The sequence below is a fragment of the Oculina patagonica genome, chromosome 7 (genome assembly GCF_052425735.1).
Source record: "Oculina patagonica isolate OP01 chromosome 7, crgOcupat, whole genome shotgun sequence".
Classification (NCBI taxonomy): Eukaryota; Metazoa; Cnidaria; class Anthozoa; order Scleractinia; family Oculinidae; genus Oculina; species Oculina patagonica.
The window spans coordinates 12,699,688-12,723,799 of record NC_135764.1 but is presented as its reverse complement, the minus strand read 5'-3'; the positions used below and the strand labels follow the sequence as shown (position 1 = coordinate 12,723,799).

Genomic DNA, 24,112 nt, shown 5'->3' with positions numbered 1-24,112 from the left:
TTGATCACAAGACTAGCTAAGGAACCCTTCGGTTTAAAATGTCAAGATTCTAGATTGAAAACAAGAATATGTGAATATCATAAACACCCCATATATAAGCACGATTTACTCATTTCTAGGAACATCGATATCACCAATCAATATATGCATTTTAAACCTGTTATTTAGGTATATAATGAAAACAACTTCGACTTTACCCTTAGCTAAGTTTCTCCTTTCTTGTTTGTAAATGCACTCTAGGTCTATATTTATCAGAACTTTTTCTGCTTTGTCTTTGCTTGCCAGCTGTGTTTCTTGTTGATTTATTTTCGCTGACACACTTTACTTAGCCAGTGAGGACTTGATTGTTTACAATTGCAAATACAATTCAAGGAAAAGATTGTGATGATTTATATCTGAGTTCGTGCCTAACATCAGAGCGAGGAACTGAATTGTATTTGGAGGTATGTTACTTAATACTGAAAAATTTAGATTCCAAAGTGAAAAAAAATAACAAAGCAAGCAAATTAAGTCTTTTGGTTTGAAAACGTTGACGTTGTGGCGTCATTATTATAATTTAACTGCTTTCGTGATATTTACTCGTGGTTAAAGCCATTATACAGGTTTAATGAAGGCTTATATTCACAGGCGTTAAGTTTCCAGCGTTGTCAACAATCTCCGACTAATGATTTTTACTCTTACTCTATCTTTTTCGTATACTTTTTGGCGGAAGTTATTCTTAAATCTTAAAAAACAAACTTCACTCAAAACCTTTTTCTGGAGAAGAGTGTATGATGTGTATAGGCATCACTTTATGTAAGAAGTAAAGTGTGCAGTCGTTTTTATTTATCCAGTTAAAAGCACACGACTTCAGGGGTAATTATTCCTGAGAAAACAAAATGCGACAGATTAATTTAAAAAGGATTGGACAAATTCACTAATAAATAAACAAGCCAGCGTTTAACATTGAACGCTGTTCAGTACGTGAAAAGCTCATTCAGTTTTGAAAGTGACAACTGAGGCGTTTTCAGTTCAGTGTTGAATTCAAAACACTCATTTTTTTCTCAAAAAATATATGGAATGCCAGCAAAACGCACAACAACGATAGCTTATTGGACTAATCATATACAGCTTTACTTCCATTAGTAAATTCTTATATATTATTTTTAATATAATTCATACCAATACTCATTTCTGTTGCTAAAAGAGCCTAGAAAGAAAATAAATCTAAATGTCTAACTGGACAGCAACGACATGCGATGTCCTGTACTGTTTTTTCCCCTAGTGTTCTTTGAAGAAAAATGAGTTCGCTGTGTAGCTAACTTGTATTTATATTCCTGCTGCCATATTTTAGCTAATTTTATACTTCCAATCTTCGCTTAATCGCGAAGGCTAGCCATTCTTTTGCAGTGCGACTTTAATGTGCAGTGCTTTAATTTCACGCTTAAGTCGAATAATCTTCCTTGAATTCTTAGTCTTTATTCTTGTCACACTGGAATCTATATCAATTCAAAATTGTCTTTCAGAATTGATTTCAGATTTTCTGCCAAATGGAATTGAAGGCAGTTTGGACGACTTTGGGATTTGTCGCAGTTTTCCTCACCGTGACCTACTCACAGGCACAAGGTAGTGGAATTTGTTGTTTCTTTTCATTTCAAGTTGTTGTTCGTTGTCATTAGCCGCCTAACGAAGACGTCGAAGTCTGTTCCAATTCAGCAGCCTGTTACACGGGCCATACACTATTTTCAAATGTTAAATAGTGATTTAAAATAAACATATGAATGTATCAACGATGCTTTTTGTGTCTGCGTATTTTTCTCTTAATTTTACTTTTTCCGCTGACGATTTAATAAGACCGTAAACATCATGTTTTGCACTGCATGGCAAACACAGCAAAAAAAAAGAAAAAAAAATTAGTAACACACCGATATCATCTTTGTAAGTGATACTGATGACAAGCGAAGATAGACCACACAGACATGAAGTGTACTGAAAACAGTGGACCAATAGTGTAGATCGAAACAAGAAAGACGAAAGCTAGCCAATAATTAAGTCGTACTTTGTTTCCAAAACGAAACATATACTATACCCTGTTTTTAATCTGTATTCGTTTATCAAGGTTTATAAACAAGTCCAACAAGACGGGACGAATCAGTTATTGAGGAAATTATGTTTATTTTGTAAACGGACTTTAATACAGCTAACGGCAAACTACCATGCTTCGGTCTTATAAAAAGCACAATACTCGAAGCTCACTTCGTCCCGAAGAAACCTTCATATCATCTTTGCCTTCAGCATACGAACAGCTTTCCAACAGCAATTAGCAACTGGCTAATGCGGACGTGCTGATGGACAATCGCAAATACAAACAAAGGAATAAAATGTCATGGCTTACTGCCGAGGTCGTGCCTAGCACAAAAGGGACTGAATTTACTTTGCAAGCAAGTTAATGATTTAGTACTTGAGAATTGAAAAAGCAAGCAAATTGTGTCTTATGGATAAAAGAAATTCGGACAGTGTGGCGTCATTTTTATAAACTACCGGTTTTTGCGATTTTCAGATATTCGCTTGTGGTTAAAAACAATTATAGAGCTTTGATTTGGGCTTATAAACACAGGCGTCAAGTTCCCAACGTTGTCAAAAGCTGTCTAAATTAACAAAAGACCAATCTTCTTTAATTTATATTTTCTCTTAATGTACACTCTGCATATACTTTTGTTTACATATTTTATTGACAAACCTTAAACAACAACTTTTCTAGAGAAGAGAGTATGAAAACAAATAGCATCACTACACATCTCAAGTTTGTAGTCGTTTTCATTTATTCAGGTGGAAACACTCGTGTTAGGAGAAAACAGAAAGCGCAAATAAATTAAAAAAGGGTTGGACAACTCCACTTTCAAACAAACACTGAATAACACTGAGCGCTGTTCGATTCAGTTAAAAGCTAATTCAATTTGGAAAAGCGAGAATTAAGAGGTAAGTAATTGAGAGCTCGTTGGTAAATTGATATTAAATTTACTAGTTTTCATGCTAATTTGAACATATCCAATTTTCTGCTCCTTGTTGGTCTTTTTTTAGTATTTTAGATATCTAAACATAGTTCATTGTTTTCCATTTTTTTTTTTCGCTTAAAAATACGGAATGCCAGAAAAATGCCCGGCAGCGATAGCTTATGCGACCAGTTTTATTTCATATACGGTCGCCAAATCTTCTTTATTTTAAAAATAGGTCAAACTTATATTTATTTTTGATGCTTAAAAAGCCCACGAAAATGAACTCTTGACGTCGAATTGACAAAATAACGCTACGTCCAGTACTGTTTATTGTCGATTGTCGCGGTGTAGCTACCTAAACTTTCTATTGCCATATTTTTGTCAATTCTGTACTTCTAATCATTGCCTAATCGCAAAGGCTAGCCATATGTTTGGATGCATGGCTTCAATGTTCAACGCCTTCATTATAAGTCGCTTTTACTTCCGTGGTTGTACGTTTGTTCTTTTTTTTTATACAGGCACAAAATGGAACTGAAGGAAGTTTGGAAGAATTTGGGAATTGTCCTCATTTTCCTCAGCGTCACCTGCTCACAGGCACAAGGTAGCATATTTTGTAGTATTCTTTTAGTCTTCGTTAAATACCATTAGCTGCTTATGAAAGAAGTCAAAGTCTGTTCTAACCCAGTGAACCCAAAGAGCCAGTTGGCTCATTACTGCCAGAGTTTAACTACGGTTACCTAAGTATGAAACCCCTGGAACCCGATTTTGTTATAAGAGAGATTAAGCTTCGCGTTCTAACAGCAAAAGGCAAACGCCAAAATGCTGCTGATTCTGTCTAATTTTTCTTTAACTATCGAATTATCATACAAAAAATCTTATTTACACTAATAACGAAACTACTCAATTTAACGTATGAGTGGCAAACGGCAAACAGAGAAAGTTTCTTTTTTAAGCTTCACAAACATGAAGCTTAATCTCTCTTTTGTTGCCCTTACTGGCGCGAGTGCCACATGCACTCCTGGGGGATGGCAACATCACAGTAAAATGTTTTGCCTAAGGCTATATCCCAACACAAGGTGCCTGTCCTGAGCTCGCAGCAGAACCATTTATAGTTTTTTATATTTTCTGCAGTTACTTTATTTTCTGTCGTTTTTTACCTTTTTTGTAACTGACGAATTTCCTGAAGTTGCCTGCACGGTTCCCGCACTATATCGAGCTCTTTCTATAAACTGATTTCGTACGTAGTTGCTATATTTGTGCAGTTTGACTCCGAATTACCTCAGTTGTGATTTGCTGTAGTCTCTGTAGTTTACTGAGTCCACTCTTTACTGTGTATTGTTCTAGTAATGTTTCAATGTACATGTAGATGTTATAGTTGGTGTTGTTAGTGTGGTCAGTTCTGTAGTTTGCGTAATATAGTTGCTGCTTAGTTGATCTACGTGAAGTTGATCCTGACCAGTTTATGTAGTTTGTGGGTTGCATAGTAGCCTTATCACGGTCGCCTGTGTAGTCGGTGTAGTTTCGATCTGATGCCTGTAATTCATGCATTTTACTTATGTGGTTTGGATGTACTGAATTACTCTTTGTAGTTGAGTATTTGTCGGATCTGATTTATATAGCTACTCCTTATCGTTTTTTTAGTTGTTAGTAGTTACAAGGTTGCATCGTTGTAGCATTTTAGGAAGTTTATTTTGTTGGGTTGTTTGTGTAGTTACTAAAGAAAGTTTAGTTTGGGATTTGGGTGTGTACCAGGTCTGCGTAGTTTAAAATAGTTGATGTAGCTGTTGTCGCCAGCCTGTTACTACAGCAACTATTGCCAATTGTACGCGTCGGCACTAAGATTGAGAATCATCCAACATTTTTGGGCTTTCATCTTTAATATAATTAAATTGGAAAAAAATAATTAATTGCTTTTCTCCTCGGCGCTTGGAATAATTTGATTGGCTCTTGGAGTGACAGTGGATCATCATGGACAGGCAGTATTCCTTACAATGACGCTCAGTGGCACTTCGGCCCAGCAAGACTATGGACCACGCCTTTGAACACGGATAAATACGGTGAGTGGTAGAATCCCTTAAATAATACTATTTAAGAATAGGTTTGGTATTTAGTCAATCCAAGGATAGGGCAATTTTTTCAATTCTTGAGGCAAAAAACGTTTGACAAAAAACTAATAATAATAATATTGAAACGTTTTATTCATTTATTGATCTATGTATTTATTTGTTTGTTTAATTACTTATTTGTTTATTTATTTAGTTTTACATATTTTCTTCGACTAGCGTACGGAAGGCCGTGAGTTCAAATCCCATTTACATCTGTAAACTCAGATTTTTTTTTTTCTGAGTTCTTCTCTCCCAGATTCTTTTTAAACAATTTGGTCATGTGAATTGAACGGGATTACATTCACCTCCGTCCTTAATTTTCATGTCATTTACTAACATCGCCTAACTTTGTAATGCACTCCATAACAATGTGGATGATTGTTGCTAATAATATTATAATAATAATATCAATATATAATTATTGCTAATAATATTATTGCTAATAATATACAACTAAAAATAAAGGTGTCTGCTTAATTGACTATTTTATTAAACTGTTTTTTTTTTCAGTTATTACAAGTCGAATACAAGCGTTAGCTGGAAAAGGCTGTGGTCATATTTTTAAGTACAAAACGGAGAGTGTGTCAACGCGACAGTGAGTACATCACGGATTTCAACAGTTTTATTGAACAGCCAAAATATATGTTTGTATCGTAGGAAACCTACAAATAATGGTATATTTTATAAACAATTGCTATATTAGAGGACTGAAACTGTAAGCAAGCGTGTTTGGCTGAGAATGGCTAGGATGGAAGTGGATTACAACTTTAAAAATTAAGGCTAAACTTTTCAAGTTGTTTCCGCGCGTCTTCAAAAAATCGATATTTGTAGTCGTAGTTTGATTTCTCTCCGCGAACTAAGGATATATATGTAGGTATCAGTTGAAAACTCATAAATGTTGACAGTAACTTAGTAAGAAAGTAAGTTTGACTTTGCTTTCTTTTTACACTGCAATGAAATAAAACACAATAGCTGCCGAAAGGAAAGTTTTTTCTAGGGGGTTTGTACCACATAACTAAATTGGCACATCTCCGTATTCTTTATATAGGAAAGTAACGAAGGCATGGGGATATTTCTTGTGGGGTGGTAATTCCATGTACATAACAAGTTCTGGACCAGAAAGCAGCCCAAAAATCAGTTTTACAGTGACCACTAATGCCTGGTATAAACTCAAGTCGGTTGTCAGTGGTACAAACGTAAAAATATACGTTAACGATAACTTGGTAAAGGAAATCACAATGGTAGGCAGTGGAGCTGATACTAAAAGCGACAATTACGTGGGGCTATGGCGCCACAACCAGATTCCGATCAAAGGCGACAGTTTTCAAGGTACCGAAAAGAGCAAACTTATGTAATTTATTTCAGTACTGAAAGTGGGAATATCTCTGAATCAGAATACAAGAAGTATAAGTTTAAAGGAAGATTAGTTTCCATCAGTTTTGCAGCACTTTGAGTATTCCAAGGAACGGAGAAGTTTTGCCTTTTTCATGCGGACTGCTCATTGACAGGCATTTGAATGGGCAAGTCATGCTCGGTGGTTGTGCAACTGCTGTCGATTATTTTGTAGCGCAATCTCCAACCGGTTTGTAACAAATTAAGAAGTAGATAAAATATGAGCGGGAGATCTGTATGGGCGTTTACAATGGCGAGCCGATAGGTGAGCCATTGTAAACGCTCATACAGATCAAACGCGATATTTTATTCTACTTATGAAATGAAAAAATAAATTGAATGCAAAGTATTGTTATGCGATTTAGTAAAGATCTGTATCAAAATTTGGTCAATACTAATTAGCTAGCAGGAGTTTGCATCAAAAGTTAATTATATTGTTTGATTTGTATTGGGGTTTTCAGTTATGTACATGTGATTTGAATATTGTGCTGGGATTAGTTTGCACACTCATGTATAGTTAATGAATTTTACAAAATTCGATAAAACTTCTTTGTTTTAATAAAAACGAAGCAAAATTTGGAATTTTATTGTTCCCAAATTAAACCATTCACCAGAAAATCGCCACAAGCTTCAGAAAGAAACGAACAGTGATATTTTTGCTTAGTGCCAAATTGTTCTTGTTGTTGTCAATGGTGGTGGTAGTGGTGGTGGTAGTGGTGTTGTTTAATTATTAATCTATTTAAGTTTCAGTTCCAAAGTGCCCAGCCCTTACCGTTGGCCGCCTTGTTAAAACATCGCCGAACAGTTGCGTGACGTCACAGATGAAAACTAACACGAACTGCTCGTTTTCCTGTCCACCGGGATACAAACGTAAAGGCCCCTCATATAAACAGTGTAGAGCAAATGGTAACTGGACGGACAGCGATAACTAAAGTCAGTGTCATGCATTGGTGAGTAATATTGATGAATTATATCAGTCATAGTGATGATTACTTCTGAGTTATTTTTTTCTTATTCCCTTCTCTAAGTTCTTGTTATCTCTTTTAATCATTGTTATGATCAATCAGTTGTATTCGTGTTTTTTTTTTTGTTCCAGATATTGACGAGTGTGTTGTGTCAAATGGCGGTTGCAGTCACAAGTGTGTTAATACTGCAGGTGGTTACAAATGTGAATGTCCAGACCCGGAATTGAGCTTATCATTGGATAACAAGACATGTCACGGTAAATAGCGATTCTAGAACAGGCTCAAAACACACATATTGGTGCGAAATACTTGTCACGAAACTAACTTAGTAATGAAAACCACTTTTTTCACTTTAGATCTTATCCTTCAATGTGCCCGGCTCTTCACAAGTTGAACTCTCTTTCAGAAGTACCTACAAATAGCTTTTTTTTACCATGTTTTTTTTCCATATGCCCGTCGCTTTTGCTTTGCTTTTCATTTTACAAAGGCGCTTGATTCATTTAAAAAGCATTGTTTACAGTTTGCAGACTTGCACTAATCAGACTTGCGTTACAATACTGAAGCTACTAAATCCTATATTTTATAAGCCACTTTCAACTTGGTCTTAAAACCAAAAACAATACGAAACAACAATTAAGATACAATTTTTGAATTACCTGCAATTCGTACAGTTTGATTTTCCATTCCCTTGCATTTGAAACAAATTATATTAGAGACATAATATCGTGTTATAGTAACGTTTCTTTACTTTTTCTCTAATCAAAACTGCATATATTACATAACCTAAAACTTTTAGTTTCATTAACCTCGTTCAATTAATCACCTTAAACACGACATTACTTTATATGTACTTTATAATACATTCAACATATCTCATACCTTACATCACAAAGCAGTCTGTAATTTATTTCTGTGTCTCCAGCTCCAGGTGTGGATGTTCGGTGCAACGAGGACAACATGACCATAATCATTCCCAAGTCCCTCCTCCGTGGTATTGACCGTGAGCACCTTCGACTCCTGGACACCACATGCAAAGCTGAAGAAACTGGCTCTCACTTCTCGCTGACAACACCATTGACCGGCTGTAACACAACACGCAGATACACACCTACAGCTATAGTTTACTCCAACACAGTCTTTGAAATCCCTGTGGCCGCTGAGGATGTCGTGACTCGAGTGCGTGAAATAGAAATACAATTTAGCTGTTTCTTTTCCAAATATGGCGTAGTGTCATCGGTTGGTTGGAAGCCAAGTAACAGAAAACTTGTGTTTAGGGATGAAGGTAAAGGAAACTTTACACTCTCTCTAAACATGTTTCCTGACAAGAGATTCGTGAGTCCTTACACGAAGGATGATTTCCCTGTCGCTGTGGTGCTACGCAAACGTTTGTTCTTTGAGGTGTCAGTGACATCAAGCGACAAGCAGCTGTCAATCATAGCTGATCGATGCTACGCCACGCCCACTCAGGACAGGAAAAGTTCTTTGAAATACGAGTTTATTAGAAACAGGTATGTAAAGGATTATCTTTCACTTATTACCACGATTATCACTTACTTTGATTATCAGTGAGTCTAAAACTGGTGCCACAATATTTTTTTTTGTTTATTTCATTGAGCAGAAAATTGCTTGGCTTGAACTGCTTCTATCTTCAAGCTTTAAAAATTTAAAGAAAACATTTTACGGTAAAGAAAAGCAAAAATCATTTCATTCGAAAACAAAATCTGCGGCATATATCGGTTTTCTGTTTGTCTTTATACTGTAACATTGCATTAAAAACAGTGCTTAACATAAAAGTCGTCGGGTGTGAATGGAGTCTAATTCAAAAGTGGTAATTTTTAAGATGCCCAAATGACGAAACAGTAAAGAATCATTCCTCGCCATCAGTCAGTGCACAGCGGTTTAGCCTGGAAGCCTTCAAGTTCATTGCTGATCATCCATTTGTGTTCGTTCACTGTCTCGTGGTTGTATGCAACGCTACCGACTCAGACTCCCAGTGTGCCAAAACATGTCCATCAAAAGTCCGAGAAAGACGTGAAGTAAGGGATCACGTGTCTAACGTGTACTCTTTGGCCCAGGGCCCACTTCATCTTGCACGCAAGAATCGAGAGGAAAAGCGCGGGAAGGGCTCAAGTAGCGGTAAGCGGACAAAATGTAAAACTGCTAAAATTTGATAAAGCAAAATTAAGTAAAGGCTTTTTTACCACAACATTTCAAAATATTGCAAAATACCCCATGGCTCAAATAATCTTTTATTTCTGTGTTATGCATTTATGTGTTATCTTTTTGCTTTTATCTTTGGCCGTGGCGCCTCAACCAGAGTACAGGGACCAGGTGATGGCATATCACTTACCCTTTGTGATCTCGATCTCCCCAGGTTCCAGTCCTACCTTCCTGATGGCTCTGTTGGTAATGTCCGTAGCTTGCTTGGTGGGGACAGCGGTCATGATCTTCAAGAAGTCGCCCGACAAGCCTGCTGGGTATGCCTTGCTTGTAAGCGGTGAAAGGGAGTGAGATAATGCTCAGGGGCAACGACTGGAAATATGCACTGCTTATGTGCACTACGTGTTATTACGATGTAAAGCTTCTTATAACTAGTAGCTATATACTCGCTGAAATGAGGCGTCTCCGTACACTTCGTTTGTGTAGATTTATACGAGTCATTTAAAATAATGTAACGTGATAATTACATAGAATTAAAAATATCTGAGAACAACTTGCTTTATTTTTTGCAATTGATTGATAACAGATATCCCACCTACAATTTTCTTTTTTCAAAAGCTTCTCTTCGATTCTCTGATCAGGTGTAAAGAGATCTATATTTTTTTGGGCTAAACGAAAGCAATTCAATATCTCAAGCAAACCAAACCAAACTTGAGATAAACCCGAAAGATAGGTACCCTCCATAAACAATAAACGCAAACGTCCTTAAATGTTATGGAAAAGAGAAAAACAACATTTTTATGTCCTTTTGCTTCGCTTGCTTTGTTGGATGGACCTTGCTGTCTGTCTGTTTCCTGTGGACCTAGGGTCTTCTTCGTTGTTGAGACTTGCTTTTCCTGTCATCCGTCTGCCTTCCTGTCATCCGTCTGTAAGGAAAGCTTGCCAATCAGAAGCGCGATCTACTGTCCTGATATCCTACGATATCAAGTCACTGACCTGATATGCCACCATATCACGGTCACTTTGAATTAAAGTAGTGTTTCCGTACGATGAATTGAAAAGAGGTTTAACCAATAAAACAGAAACGAGTATTTTTAATTAGCTGGTGCTTACCGGTCGTAAAATGAGAAAAACTTTCTCGCCAAAACTAACATAGGGCAGAATGCAGGGACATCGTTAAATATTCATTATCAGCGAAGCGGCAAATTTGAATACGAGAGCGCTCACAATAAGAGAAGAAAGCGTCAAAATTGGCCCAGTAGCGTTGATTAAACTTGGTTTTCTGGCTTTAAAACTTGAGCGCGCTCGCCAATTGCGCGATGTTTGCCGACGAGTACTGAAACATTCACACTGAAACAATGGAGTCGGAATTTCCAAATTTTTCGCTAAATTCGGATTTTGAAAATTTAGGGAATGAAACTCCAAACAAACGAGTAAAAAAATATGAGAAGAGGACTTGATAAAAGTGTTGAAGACCACAAAAGTATTAATACAAGCAGGTCAACACATTTTGCACTACGTGTCTGGCAAGCATGGCTTCAACAGAGCGAATAATATCACCGGATTTTTGGCTTAATTTGGGTACGGTAAATACCTAATCGTACCTTTTTGGTACGCTTCGGCTGCATATCAGGCTCGTTTGGTCTCGCCATGGGTATTTTTGCTCGACTGCGTCTCGCCAAAATACGAACCATGGCTCGACCAAACTCGCCTGATATGCCGTCGAAGCGTACCAAAAAGGTACGATTAGGTATAAAAATACAACTATCTATATCTACCAACAGGAAGCCCAGGCTGTCGCGCGACGTGATTAGAGATGTACACTCTTTTTATTTTATAAGAATCTAGTTTATAAGAATATCGAGGCTGAAATTTTCGAATTTTTAAGAATCTTTTAAGAATAAACCCGAGACTGAGATTTTGAAAAGAATATAGTTTTTAGTTGAAACAAAATCAGGTATTTTCATTTCCGTCACTTTATCACTGCGAGGAATGCTTTGTTTAAAGCCAAAACGGCCAACGAAAAGCAATGGTACATGTGCACAATGTAACACGATACAGATCTGGACACCAAACACTTGTAATTGATTACCCAATACATGCTAAAACAGAAATGTCAAACGGTATTTTCTAAGAATGTTCATAAGAATATTTTCAGCCTAAAATCGGCAGGAAAATAAGAATATTCAGCCTGGGTCGGAAAAACTGTATTCTTATAAAAAAAAAAGAGTGTAGTGTAAATGATTACATTAAATCCTATGTAAAAATTACGGCTAACAGACCTGGCTACAGGGATGACATAATAATTTTAAATTCTAACGATTTAAAACATTTTGGCGTCTCACCCTCCATTCTGTTCTCTTGGTATAGTATGCTAAAATAATATCTTCTTACAACATCCCTTCCAGGTACAACTACCGTATTTTCTCAAATAAACGCCCCCGGTGTTTATTTCAAACTTGGCTTCGTGAGCCCGGCGTTTATTTGAAGCCGGCGTTTAATCGGGGCCCGGCGTTTATTAACGGACTGCAATTTTCTGCCAATTTTTTCAGATTGATTATTGTTACCGATCTTCGAGATCAAGGGGCAGTTTGTCAAGGCGGGACGATTTTTCTCTTCGTTCTGCCCCGAAAAAGTGTCCTTGGGTATCCAAAGGTGATTATTTCCCAAAGGTGCACTATTACGGATTGGATAGCTTATGTTGCAATCGAGATTTGTGACAAACAGAATATATTTACTTGTTAGCGTGACCTCAAATAAACGCCGGGACCTCAAACAAATTAATTGTCATAGTTTGTAAGATTCGAACTTTGGCCGGCCACCGTACCTCACCGTTTTCGCTGAAATTTGGCATGCACAGGAGGACAAAACGAAGCTGTTCCACAGAAAAGCTGTTCTTCATGCACTTTCCAGCTGGCTGAGAAAAAAATTCAACCCATCTGGCTGGCCGTGTTTTTTTGTAATCAGCAGTTTTCTTGCTTTCTAAAGTATAACCATGTAAAATTTCATAAAAATCTAATGACTGGTTCGTTAGAAATCGTGCGTTTTCTCGGCCAGCTGGGAAGTGCATGAAGAACAGCTTTTCTGTGGAACAGCTCCGTTTTGTCCTCCTGCATGCAGTCTTGTTTTAGGGTCCTAACTACCAAATGGATATTAAAAAGAGTCAAATCTTTTAATTTTGGAAAATATCGAGAAAGCTGATTTGAAGCGTCCGTGACGGCCCGCCAACATGGTGGATCGAAGGTGTTCTTGTTACTTCGACACTGAACCTGCCGTCACAGTTTCTCGATCATACTTGGTACAGTTATAAAGAGCTATCTTTCTTCTTTCAATTTATCAATATAGATTCAGCAAATGCTGAGTTTGAATGATCAACGGCCAAGAAGTTCGAAGGCATGTTAACGATGTTTTGAACAGCCTCAAATTTACTACAAAATGAAAGGCTTATAACTCCACTGTTTTCTCGATTTAGAACTAGCCAATTACCATGAACAAAGCTTGTTCATTGGTGAATTGATTCCATTAATAAAAATATTGGGGAAATGTAACAGTCTAGAATAAAAAATTATAGAACCTCTAGTAAATTGGCCATTTCAGCGCCATTTTAGCAAATCAGCTCATGTAACAGCACATAATCGGGAGAAACATGAAAGGGTTACGGTCGTTTAAAATAAGCAGTTTTCATGTATTCTTTGCTTATCTTAAACAAATACATGATCTTTGCCAAAGATATGGCGATTTTTGAGCGTAGGATTGTTTTTCCAAATTTTTATATCGGCGACTTTGTTGTCGAGATTAAAAGCTCACGGTTGTAATTCAATATTCGTTTCACAAGAACTTCTGTTGCTCAGTCGCATTTTCCAAATCACTGTTTAAGATGTTGCCCATTCCGTAACTTTTCTTTAAAAATTACTGGGAATGCAAGAATGTCATAGAACGGTTTTATACTAGTAAAAATACCTGTCAGACATAAACTTCAACTGTTCGTGTTACCCGGCTGTTTTCACAAATATGCAAATTAAGTAATTCTTAAAGTGTCTATCTTTAACTATTTTACGCTTAAAGATTCCTCTAAATCTTTTCGCCTACCTTTTGGCCAAACGAAGTTTTGTGTCTCCAGACAGAATGCGCGTTATCAGCAATGAAAGTCGAAGAGATACAGAAGCTCGAATAAAATTAAAACTGCTGTGAAATGACATCGTTTGAGCTTGACGCCTATTTATGGATTGCGCCCGTTAATTAAGTTTATTCATTTGAAGATCAGATAAAAATCAATGAATGATCAGAGTTAAAAAAGTCCATTTATAAGCACGAGAAACACGGATATCTGTTTCAGAAGCATTAATGCATAGAAGTACCGGTATATAATTGACTGTTGACGCGGTTAAAAAATACTCGGCTTCCAGTGGTAAATCTGCATTTATAATAGCTGGGAGTTTGGGTTATTTTTTGGGGGTTTTTGTTAGGGAGGGGGGGGGGGGAGGTGGAAGTGGTGCCTCCGTATCCTCCTTTTTCCTCTAACACAGTGGCCTGAATTTGAAAAAGAAAAAGAGCTCATCTGTTAATATGTATAATGCGATCTGATTTCGAAATAAACATGACTTTACGTCGGTTTATGTCATCAGTAATTATAGCATTCGAAGAAGGCGTGGCTTAGTCGCGGCAAAAAGAGCGTAATAACGGTGAAGCTAACAGATTTTCATCATTGAAATGAAGTGAATGTCGAATCAATTCTTTTTTTGGGCAAGTTAAAAGGAACAGATCATTTTCCAGATTTTTACAAAAATAGAGCGGGTGAGCACTTGGCTGTTTTTGTTATCTCGGACTTTTTTTAATTACAGTCGAACCCCTCCATAAAGACACCTCTCTAATAGGGCCACCTCTATTACGGACAACCTCCGATGCCCCGACAAAATTATCATTTTTTTTTCGTTAAAAAAATCTCCATTTATTCGAAAAAGGCGTGGCTGAGTCGTGGCAAGAACAACGCAATAGCAGTGGAGCTAACGCATTTTCCTCGTTGAGCTAAAGTGAGTGTCAAATCAATAAAATCAATTCTTTTTAGACCAAGTTAAAAGAAACAAATGTCATGTTTTTTGTCCGGATTTCTATAAAACAGAGCGGGTGAGCAGTGTTTTTGTTATCTCGGAGTTTTTAATTATTTCCAATTGAATGTATTTTTTACAATTTATCACCCTCCCCGAGGGAAAAGTTGGCGTTCTTCAGTCAAATATAAATTAATGAAAATTTGAATTATTTTGATACAATGTTTTGAAACAACGACGTGATGCGTCATGACTTACATCACGTATGTCCTTATCCCCGACCTAGGTGAAGAAAGGGACTATGAGAGTACAGAGGCTTTCCGAAGAACTCAACGCAATATCCATCCAAAAGCTCGAACCGGGATTTAAAAATCTCATAAAGGTGTTAATATGAATTGTAAATCCACTCATAGAGGTCTGGCTAAAACCTGGAGAGAGAAAAAGACAGTGGCCAGATAAATGAAAGCTGCTCGAGATGGCGTTGTTGAGCAGATCCTGTAAAATTCCCCTTATAACCCTTTTCTCTCATAAGCCCTCCCAATCAAAGGCCCATATATTTCTTCCAAGTCAACTGTCAAAGTTTAAGGCCACTTTTTTCATTTTATCTTACCCAAACCACGTTTTTTTTTTAAAAAAACAGGCTTTTTAAAGTACGTTTTAGTAAAGCCATACCTCTATGAGTGGATTTACTGCAATTCATACCAAAATCTTCTTGAGATTTTCAAATTTTATTAAATCTTGGTTCACTGCCCCTTTTATTCATTAATTTTATTCAAATCAGTTTAGAAAAACGTATTGTAGACAACACTACATTTCGAGAAGTTTTCGCATTTCGCTTTAAGCCACCGCACCCCCCCCCCCCCCCTCGCACCCCACCCACGGATGAAAAGACCTACCGGATTTAGAAGCCCACACTTCTTACCAAACTGTACAACTCCAGGGCTTATACGAGCGGATTTTTACATTTTCTTACATGGTTTGGAAGCTTGATGGCCTAAATGATTACTAGTCAATCTTTTGCTCTTCCGGAAGGGAGGTACCCTGCGATGGACTAGCATCCCATCCGAGAGGAGTAAAAAATACTCGTAGTCGCTTCACATTGTGGAAACGGGAATAAGCTCCGGCCTGATAGGCCACTAGGCTCGTAACCTACCTATTGAGAGACCTGGCGGACAACTACATAAATGGACCGGGCGGCCATAGATTTGTCCGACCTCGCGCAAAGACCTTACTTCCGGTAAAAGCTTTCGCATCACCCAAATACAGTTTTCCGTCAACATTTTTTTTATACACGGTTGGTGACGGTGCTACTAAATCTATTATCTCTCCAAGGTTGAGAAAACTAGATCGAATTTCCTTTCAGCTTTTACTCTTTTGAGCTGCTATTACCAGCCCATATTTTTAATCAGCCCACTCTTTCTTCCGAGAAAACAGTGGGTGAAGTTTTTACGCCCCCTCCATAAAAAAACATTGTCGAAATCTTTCCTTTCCTCCCATCTAAATAATTCACGCAAGCAACCGTGATTCTCTGCTGATATTTTGTTCAACATAGATTTCTTTACATAAAATTTAATTAGGAACACAACGTCAGTATTAATAGAAAGTTTGTTCTATTTAAGGTTATGTGGCTTCTTCGTACAAATATTTTTTTTTTACATATGAACCTAGTATTAGGGACCGTTAATTTTTTATGGGGTAGGGGGGGGGCTGGTGGTATTTGACGGACAGTCACTGGCCCCCCCTCGAAATCCAATTTTCTTTTCGATGACCCCCCCCCCCCAAAAAAAAAAAACAATTATCAAGTGAAATTAAAATTTATCAAGCGTTATGACTAAAGAATGTATTGTGTTCAGTCATAAAACCGACAAACTACATTCCTCTATAAAGCTGAAATTGCCTTGACTGTTTATTGTGGATGCCGTTTGAAAGAATAGTTTGACTGCATTTGTAACAAATATGCTGTTGGATTGAGTTAATATCAAAGTAGGGGTACATAACAAAGTAGGGGGGTCCAGGGGCATGCTCTCCCGGGAAAAATTGAATTTTCAGAGCCTCATGAATGTTATTTTTGGAATTCTGGCAAGATTTTTAACAATTACAGAAGCACTTATTACAACACTTAAAAGTATAATTATTTTCAGTGACCCCCCCTTACTGACCATATTTTTTTGCCTGCCCCCCCCCTTTGAAGCCATATTTTTTCGCATGACCCCCCCCCTAAAATTCCACCAGCGCAGCCCCCCTTCCTCATAAAAAATGAGAGTCTCTCCGTCGCTCAGTGGTTAGAGTGCCATACAGATATCTGGGAGGTCATGGGTTCGAATCCTCGGCGACTCGGATTTTTCGTTGTTCCAATCTCGTGACTAATGAACATTTCTTTTCAACCAATCGCTTTTAACTGAAATTAAACAAATACTCTGCACGGAAAACAACGGGTTACATTGAGCGACAGTTGGCAAAAATAAACATTCAGTCAGTTCCTATGCTACCAAAGTACGTACTTTGCTGTACGCATTTGACAATATTTTCTTGCAATCTATATCTTGGTGTATTGTAAAAAAAGTTGCTCGTAATTTTACTGAAAATATATGTGTAAATCAATAAATAAGAATACCTGTATGTATATAAAAGTAATTCTTCAATGCCCTTTTGCCAACTTCTCTGTGAAGTAGTTCTTTGAAAAATGAGTGCACGCGACAGTGGGTTTTGGTCGGATTCTTCGTAACTCTAAAACGAGTATTTGATGTTTGAGTTTGATCTAAGCAACAATGCAAAAGGGCAGTCAGACAAGAACTCGCAGCCCGTCACATTTGCGATTATGACGGCCATCATTCGCCCGTAGTGCATCATATTGGCAAATCCCTAAAGGCCTGTTTACACAGGCGATTTTTGTCGCGCAACTCAATGCAAATTTTGTCGCGCCGAAGTTGCAACTTCGGCGCGACAAAAATCGTCTCTGTAAACGGGCCTTAATAGAGCCTCCAGGATAATGTACTAACAAAAATAACGCGTAGAAAACTTTGACACCCGTGTGCCTTTACAACCACAACTACATCCCTTAAATTTTATAAGTATTTTTTTTTTCTCTCAAGCCCTCAATCCATGAATTTAATAAAATTCAAATTTGACGGAAACAATTTGATATCGCTGTTGGATTACTATTTTTTTTACAGGGTTTATCAATGCGTCCTCCTGTGTTTACGTTCCGGTTTTAGCACGTCGTAGTTACCACTCCGGGCCACTCCGTTCTGTAAGCTGAAAACAGAATTATATTCCTTATTTAGACACGGCAGATAAATTGCCATTGGTAAAAAAGAAACATCTACAAGCTACGGACCGATAAGAGCTGACAGCTTTGCACCTGAGCCGGGACAAAATGTTTAAGTTAGGATTCTCTTTGCTCTTTGCCGTATTGTTTACTTGCAACTGTTATCCTACATCTGAAGAGTTGAGTGAGGCGCCAACTGGAGACACTATTGAACACGAGATAGCGAATGTAAAAGATGTGGAAACTCCAAGCGAGGGCTCCATAGACAACCATGAAAATCACGAGGAGTACAGTATACAGAACAATATCGAGGCTAGCATGAACGAATACGAAAGTGAAGAAGGAGAGCCAATGTCAACAGATGACCCTGCTGAAACTGATACAGACAAGAAAGGTGACGAAGGAGGCGATTATACAGAAGTTAAAAAACTCATTAATAATTCATAAAGAAAATACAAAAGAAATTAATGTTTAATGAGTGTCTTTATATCTGATAAAGACACGGCTAAACTTTACGTCCAATTTTCTAGGCCAAAATAACCCCAAATCTAAATATTAGCGCAAGAATGAGTTGATCTACATCAGAAGATTTTTAAGCCGTTCAATAAATTCGCAGTTCGTGTTTTATAAAACACTGCTGCTTATTTATTAAACATTACGTAATAACGATTCCCTTTTGGTATCGTAATCATTGAAATTTAATGACAGTGTCCTTATGTCAGCATTTTGCAGGTCCTGTGGAACCTTTTATGCGAACGTGTGAAATATGGTAATATTGTTTATTTTTAAGTCAATATTTCAGCCAGTTGTGTGAGGTCTTATCAACGAGTAATTGTTCTCTTGTGCGTCATCGACTGATTGATTGATTGATTGTGCAAACTTCTCATTGAAACTGCTATTTGAAAAGTGCATTCAAGAGCTTGCAAGCAACCGTTGGTCTTTTGGTCTCGTTTGAGTATTTAAGCAAATGTCATATCGTTTTTATGATTTGATCAGAAAAAATTATACCCTCTTAACCCTTTGACACCCAAATTTCCCCCAAAAAACGCTTTTTTTAGCCGCAAAACTGAAATTTTGGTACTACGGTCTTGAATTTACCTCAACTTTGCTACAAAAGCACTTTTTTACACTTCAGCAACATTTTGATAAAGATTCTGTGTAAAAACGCACAATATTTTACTTTGGTGCATGCTCATAAGCCAAAATTTGGACTTTTTTTTTTTTTTTTTTTGCTGAACCGTTCCAAATTTTTTTTTTGCCCCTTTTGCTTCCTTTTTTTCCGCCTTCTTATTCTCCTTACTTTCTATTTTTCATATCCTTTCTTTTGGCCAAAAACGTTTGCGCGTTTAGGAGTGAAATGGTTAATTCTGGTTGTGATATTTGCTAGATATTGATTCAAGTGTCTGTACGTAAACTTATCGAAAGATGAACAATATAATTTTAATTGGTCGCCGGTCGCTTTTGCCTAACTATAAAACGCGATTTTTATATTGACGTTTCAGTTTGATCTAAAGGAAGTGATATTAGACGGTAGCAAAACGCGCTAGATTAAATAACAAGGAGCTGACGTCTTTGAAAAGGAGGCAAAATGTGTTGCGCGGTGTACACACGTACGGTGTAAATTGGATGAAACGCCTTTGATCATCGGGGTACAGTGCAACCTCGATTTAACGAAGTGCCAAGGGACTTAGGAGATTTGTTCGTTATATCGAGGGTTCGTTATATCGAAAACCTCGATATTACGAATTCGCGGAAAAACAACGAAAATGTTCGTTACATCGAGGTAAAGTTAATCAGTTTTTAAGATGTTACGCTGCACTACGTACCCAGCATTTCCCGCGATATTAACGATTTCTGAAAATAACATTTTCAATGTCTAATATATGCACATAGTTAAGGACATATGTACTTAAACGTGTTCTCTTGTTACAGGATTGATAGATTTTCATCCTTGTTGGTCTGTTCTACATTCATCTATTGTCGCGTGTTAACATTTTTTCGTTATATCGAGGTACATTTTACGTTTGGGTCTCTGGATTGTGTTCGTTATAACGAGGATTTCGTTATATCGAGGTCCTGTTCCATACATTTAACTGTAACTTTGGACGGGCTGAAGAAAATCGTTCGTTAAACCGAGGACTTCGTTATATAGAGGTTCGTGAAATGGAGGTTGCACTGTAGTTAGATGGTAGCTAAACGTGCTTGATCAAAACACAAGGAAGTGATTGTTCCTGTCACGTTGCAATTACGACGGCCATCATTTGTGCATTTTATTTAACAGAGACTCCAGGAAAATTTGCAAAAATTATGCAGAAAGCTTAAAAAAGCTGTCGATTCCTTTCAACAAAAGCTGCATCCCTTGAATTCAAAAGTCAGGGAAACAATATGATATTGCTCGTAGAGTACTAATGCGTCCTTTCAGTTTTATGTTCCGGTTTAACGAGGTTTAAGCGCGTTGTGGTTACCGCCGAGGACCTTTATCAACTTCCAGATATAGTAACGTAAAAATGGATTGTTATTCCTAATTTGGACACGGGAGATTGTGACCACCGGTATAAAAGGAGAAAGTTATTTTTGACAATAACTTAACTAGCTAACAGTTACAAGCCACAGACAGATCAGTAAGAGCTGAAGGCGAGCCTGTGTGCGAAATGTTCAAGTTGGGATTCGCTTTGCTCTTTGTCGTATTGTGTACTTGCAATTGTAATCCTTCATCTGAAGAATTGAACGAGGCGCAAATTGGAGACACTTTTGAACACGAGACAGTGAATGTAGAAGATGCCGAGATCCCGAGAGAGCCGAGCTTCTTAGAAAACCACAAAGACCGTGATGAATACAGTATGGAGGATAATATCGACGAATTCGGAGATGCTGGTGACAATGAAAACTACGCTAACATGAACGAATACGAAGGTAAAGAAGGAGAGACAATGTCAACAAATGATCCAGCTGAAACTGATACAGATGAGAAAGGCGATGAAACCGAAGAAGAGCATGGCAAAGAAGATGACCTCAAGGGAGAATATTATTATAGCAAAGGTAAAAACCTTTTCCTTTTATTGTTATTGCGCCCACTGAGAATAGTGGAAGAGTCCCGCAGTCAGCATTGTGCAGGGTGGTCCAGTCGAACGTGCACGTTCATGTCCCATCGTAGTACAGGGGAGGTGGTGATGGTTGTGATCACCGTGGTGGTGGTGGTAGGGTGGAGGGGGAGACGGCATCCATCCCACCCCCCCCCCCTCCCCCAACCTTGCACGTCCTAGGCTAGTTTAAATTGCATGCAAAACAGACTAGTACGTTGTGGGAGGCGGGGCCGCCAAATGTTTAGCGCGCTGGACTATTCCATTTTCCCGGATAGTGCATTCTCGGAACGGAAAGGAGAAAGGAAACTTGTCGCGCATCCTTAAAGAGATGCTAGGAATTGTTTGCTATGAACAAGCATCTCAACCATATGAAATAGTTGTTGGTGATACTCCCCGTTTAGTTTAAATTTGACTTTAAAGTTCGAGTCAAAATACAGATACAATTCTTCGAAGATGATCTTTTATAAACCTTCTGTTCTTTAAAATAATTACAGGAAACAACGCGCCAAGAAACCAACTACGTCGTGCGGTATGTGGTTCAAAAACGTACAACCCCTGGTTCTACATGTGCTGTGGCGGCAACATTGTCAATAAAGGAATCCGTTCAGCATGCTGTGGAACCCGCTCGTACAGCACCAGCTTCTACATGTGCTGTGGCGGCAAAATTGTCAATAAAGGAATCCGTTCAGCATGCTGTGGAACCCGCTCGTACAGCACCAGCTTCTACATGTGCTGTGGCGGCAAAATTGTCAATACAGGAATCCGTTCAGCATGCTGTGGAACCCGCTCGTACAGCACCAGCTTCTACATGTGCTGTGGCGGCAAAATTGTCAATAAAGGAATCCGTTCAGCATGCTGTGGAACCCGCTCGTACAGCACCAGCTTCTACATGTGCTGTGGCGGCAAAATTGTCAATAAAGGAATCCGTTCAGCATGCTGTGGAACCCGCTCGTACAGCACCAGCTTCTACAAATGTTGTTCGGGTCAAGTACGGTCAAGGTGCTAATTTTAACAACCATGTTAAAAGGCAAACATCGGCTTGTTTTGATTTTTTAATGATTGACAGAACTGTATTTGTTTTGACATCATTTCCCTTATGTTTGATTGTTTTTTTTTTTCGTCATTGTAAACTATCGTGATACTTTTTGTAATGCCACTGTGACGTCATAAAAGTTAAAGATGTTTCTTCAATTTTTTGCGCTAATTTTAAAATTTAATTACAATATCAATATTTCTGTTACTTTAAGAAGCGGTTATTGACTATAGTATTGTAATGCATTTAATGTGTGGTCGTTAAATAAATCATCGATTGAATGATTAATCATGACTGGTTTATTTATTGATTATTTTGACGATTTTTTTTTCTTCTTGAGTCTTGTCTTAATGTAAACGCGAAATTAGTTATGAGAGAACTAGAAATTAATTGACAGCCCAATTTTTTTGGCAATACAGTTCTCTGTTTAATCACGAACTTTATTGTCCTTTCGATCGCTTAAGACGTCTGATAGAATACGTAAAAAAAATCTACACATACACCGTAACTGTAAGGAGATTCTTGGTAATGCTGTAGGATTCTACTTGCTGTAATATTCATAGGAAATCGCACGACCTCTAATACAATTTCAGGAAAAAAGAAGGAGTAACGTTTGGAAAGTATCCTGAGGGTGGAGGTGTATAAATCCCATTTTCCAGCCCATCATTTGCTAAAATCCCAGTCCAAGTGACCCAAGTCCCATTTTCCCAGTGGAAATTTGCCAAAATCCTAGTTTCCATTTTACCCCTTCAGGCCTTTCTTTTGAATATGAGCAAACACATACCCTCATGGTGGCACAAAGGGGCAGGGGGGCGTTGATGGAAATCCCTCTAGGATAAGCGTTGAAATCCAATTAGCCTTAAGCCTTTTCTACAAGCTAACATATTTCTTTTTGTCGATTATGACGTCATAAACAGGTAGAAGGCTAATCGTCATAACACCTCACTGAGAGTGCATGCGTAAATTACGAAACCTTTTGTGTGAGGAAAATGTATCGAGTCAGGCTTCCTTTTGCTAACTAAATAGGGCGAAATAACTAAGATTTCTTTTCCAGGATTATATGATTTCTTTTTCAATTGTACTGAAGATATTTAGCTTAAAGGAGCTACTTAACGGACAACGCATCTTGAAAACATTGGCAAGATTTTTTTTATGTTTTTCATTCGAAATCCGTTTAATTTTTCGTCAGTCGAAAGCATCCTTGGTCATTTATTTTTTTATGACTCATTGGCTTTTTTCGACGTTGGAAAACTGCTCTTTTGAGGTTTCCTTCAATTTGAGGGAAATTAGAAAAATGACTAAACATACCGTGGCACTGCTCCTTTAAGGACCAATTTTTTTCATATTTAATTGCAACTTAACAAATTGACATATTCAGTGATTAGCAACCTTGGATAAGTTTAATAACAACCAGCCATTTTGTTAATCGTCAATAAGTAATAAGATCTTGTTATGTATGTCAATACATTATTAGAATTAAACAGGTGCATCATCATTCAAAGCTCGTGCTTCACGAGGCACGTATCACCTCGGCTGAAGGAAGACACATATGAAAGTGTGTTTTTAGGGGTAGCACCTAATTGAGTACATATCTTTTTCTCATGTTAAAACAGGCGCGTTCCAAAAATGAAACGCTCCGTTGGACTTATTGAAGGAATTTAGTTTAATATATAGAATCTTAATGTCAGACCAAAAACACAATTCGCTTAGCCAAAAAAAAAAAAACGTGCCATCTGACAAATAGAAGCGGTACAATTTCAAACACAATATTTGAATTGCATCTGAATTATGGAATAACTTTTGTCTACGTTAATTTAAAAGAATGTAGTTCGATAATATTTTTAGCGGACAACAAGGATTAAATTAGATACCAGCAAAAACGTGCCACCTGACCATGAATACTGCGGCATAATTTCAAATATGTTTGAAATGCCTATGAATTGACCAATAATGTTATCATGTCATCTATTTTAACTGGCACACAATAATAACTGTTTGCATTTTGAACGTCGATGACAACTTTCTCCGTAAACTAAAGTGCAAGGGAGTCAACCTTTATCTTAAGCATTTGCAGTTTCCATTCAAA

General features: G+C 37.6%; 1 protein-coding gene and 1 pseudogene across 3 annotated transcripts; both read left to right on the top strand.

The window, feature by feature from the left end:
* Positions 1 to 999: 999 nt before the first annotated feature.
* Positions 1,000 to 10,142, top strand: LOC144661245 (uncharacterized; annotated as a pseudogene). The gene is made up of 10 exons (XR_013572242.1): positions 1,000 to 1,605; positions 3,494 to 3,577; positions 4,899 to 5,032; positions 5,591 to 5,675; positions 6,129 to 6,409; positions 7,217 to 7,422; positions 7,569 to 7,694; positions 8,360 to 8,945; positions 9,278 to 9,573; positions 9,812 to 10,142. The product of XR_013572242.1 is annotated as an uncharacterized LOC144661245 (transcript).
* A 7,828-nt stretch (positions 10,143 to 17,970) lies between these two features.
* LOC144661271 (uncharacterized) lies at positions 17,971 to 22,241 on the top strand. Of its 2 annotated transcripts, XM_078521977.1 has the most exons (3): positions 17,971 to 18,244; positions 20,824 to 20,949; positions 21,488 to 22,241. In XM_078521977.1, the coding sequence occupies exons 1-3, from the start codon at positions 18,019 to 18,021 to the stop codon at positions 21,997 to 21,999; spliced, it is 864 nt and encodes a 287-aa protein (XP_078378103.1). In that variant the 5' UTR covers positions 17,971 to 18,018; the 3' UTR covers positions 22,000 to 22,241. The 2 variants fall into 2 exon arrangements, with proteins under 2 accessions (XP_078378103.1, XP_078378102.1); XM_078521976.1 differs by lacking the exon at positions 17,971 to 18,244 and having other exon boundaries at positions 19,829 to 20,949.
* Positions 22,242 to 24,112: the final 1,871 nt, after the last annotated feature.

Bases quoted from the DNA above. Each gene is read 5' to 3' on its own strand.
- LOC144661271 (XM_078521976.1), top strand. From the start codon at position 20,562: ATGTTCAAGTTGGGATTCGCTTTGCTCTTTGTCGTATTGTGTACTTGC. The intron at 20,950-21,487 runs GTAAAAACCTTT...AAATAATTACAG, and splicing joins AGAATATTATTATAGCAAAG to GAAACAACGCGCCAAGAAAC.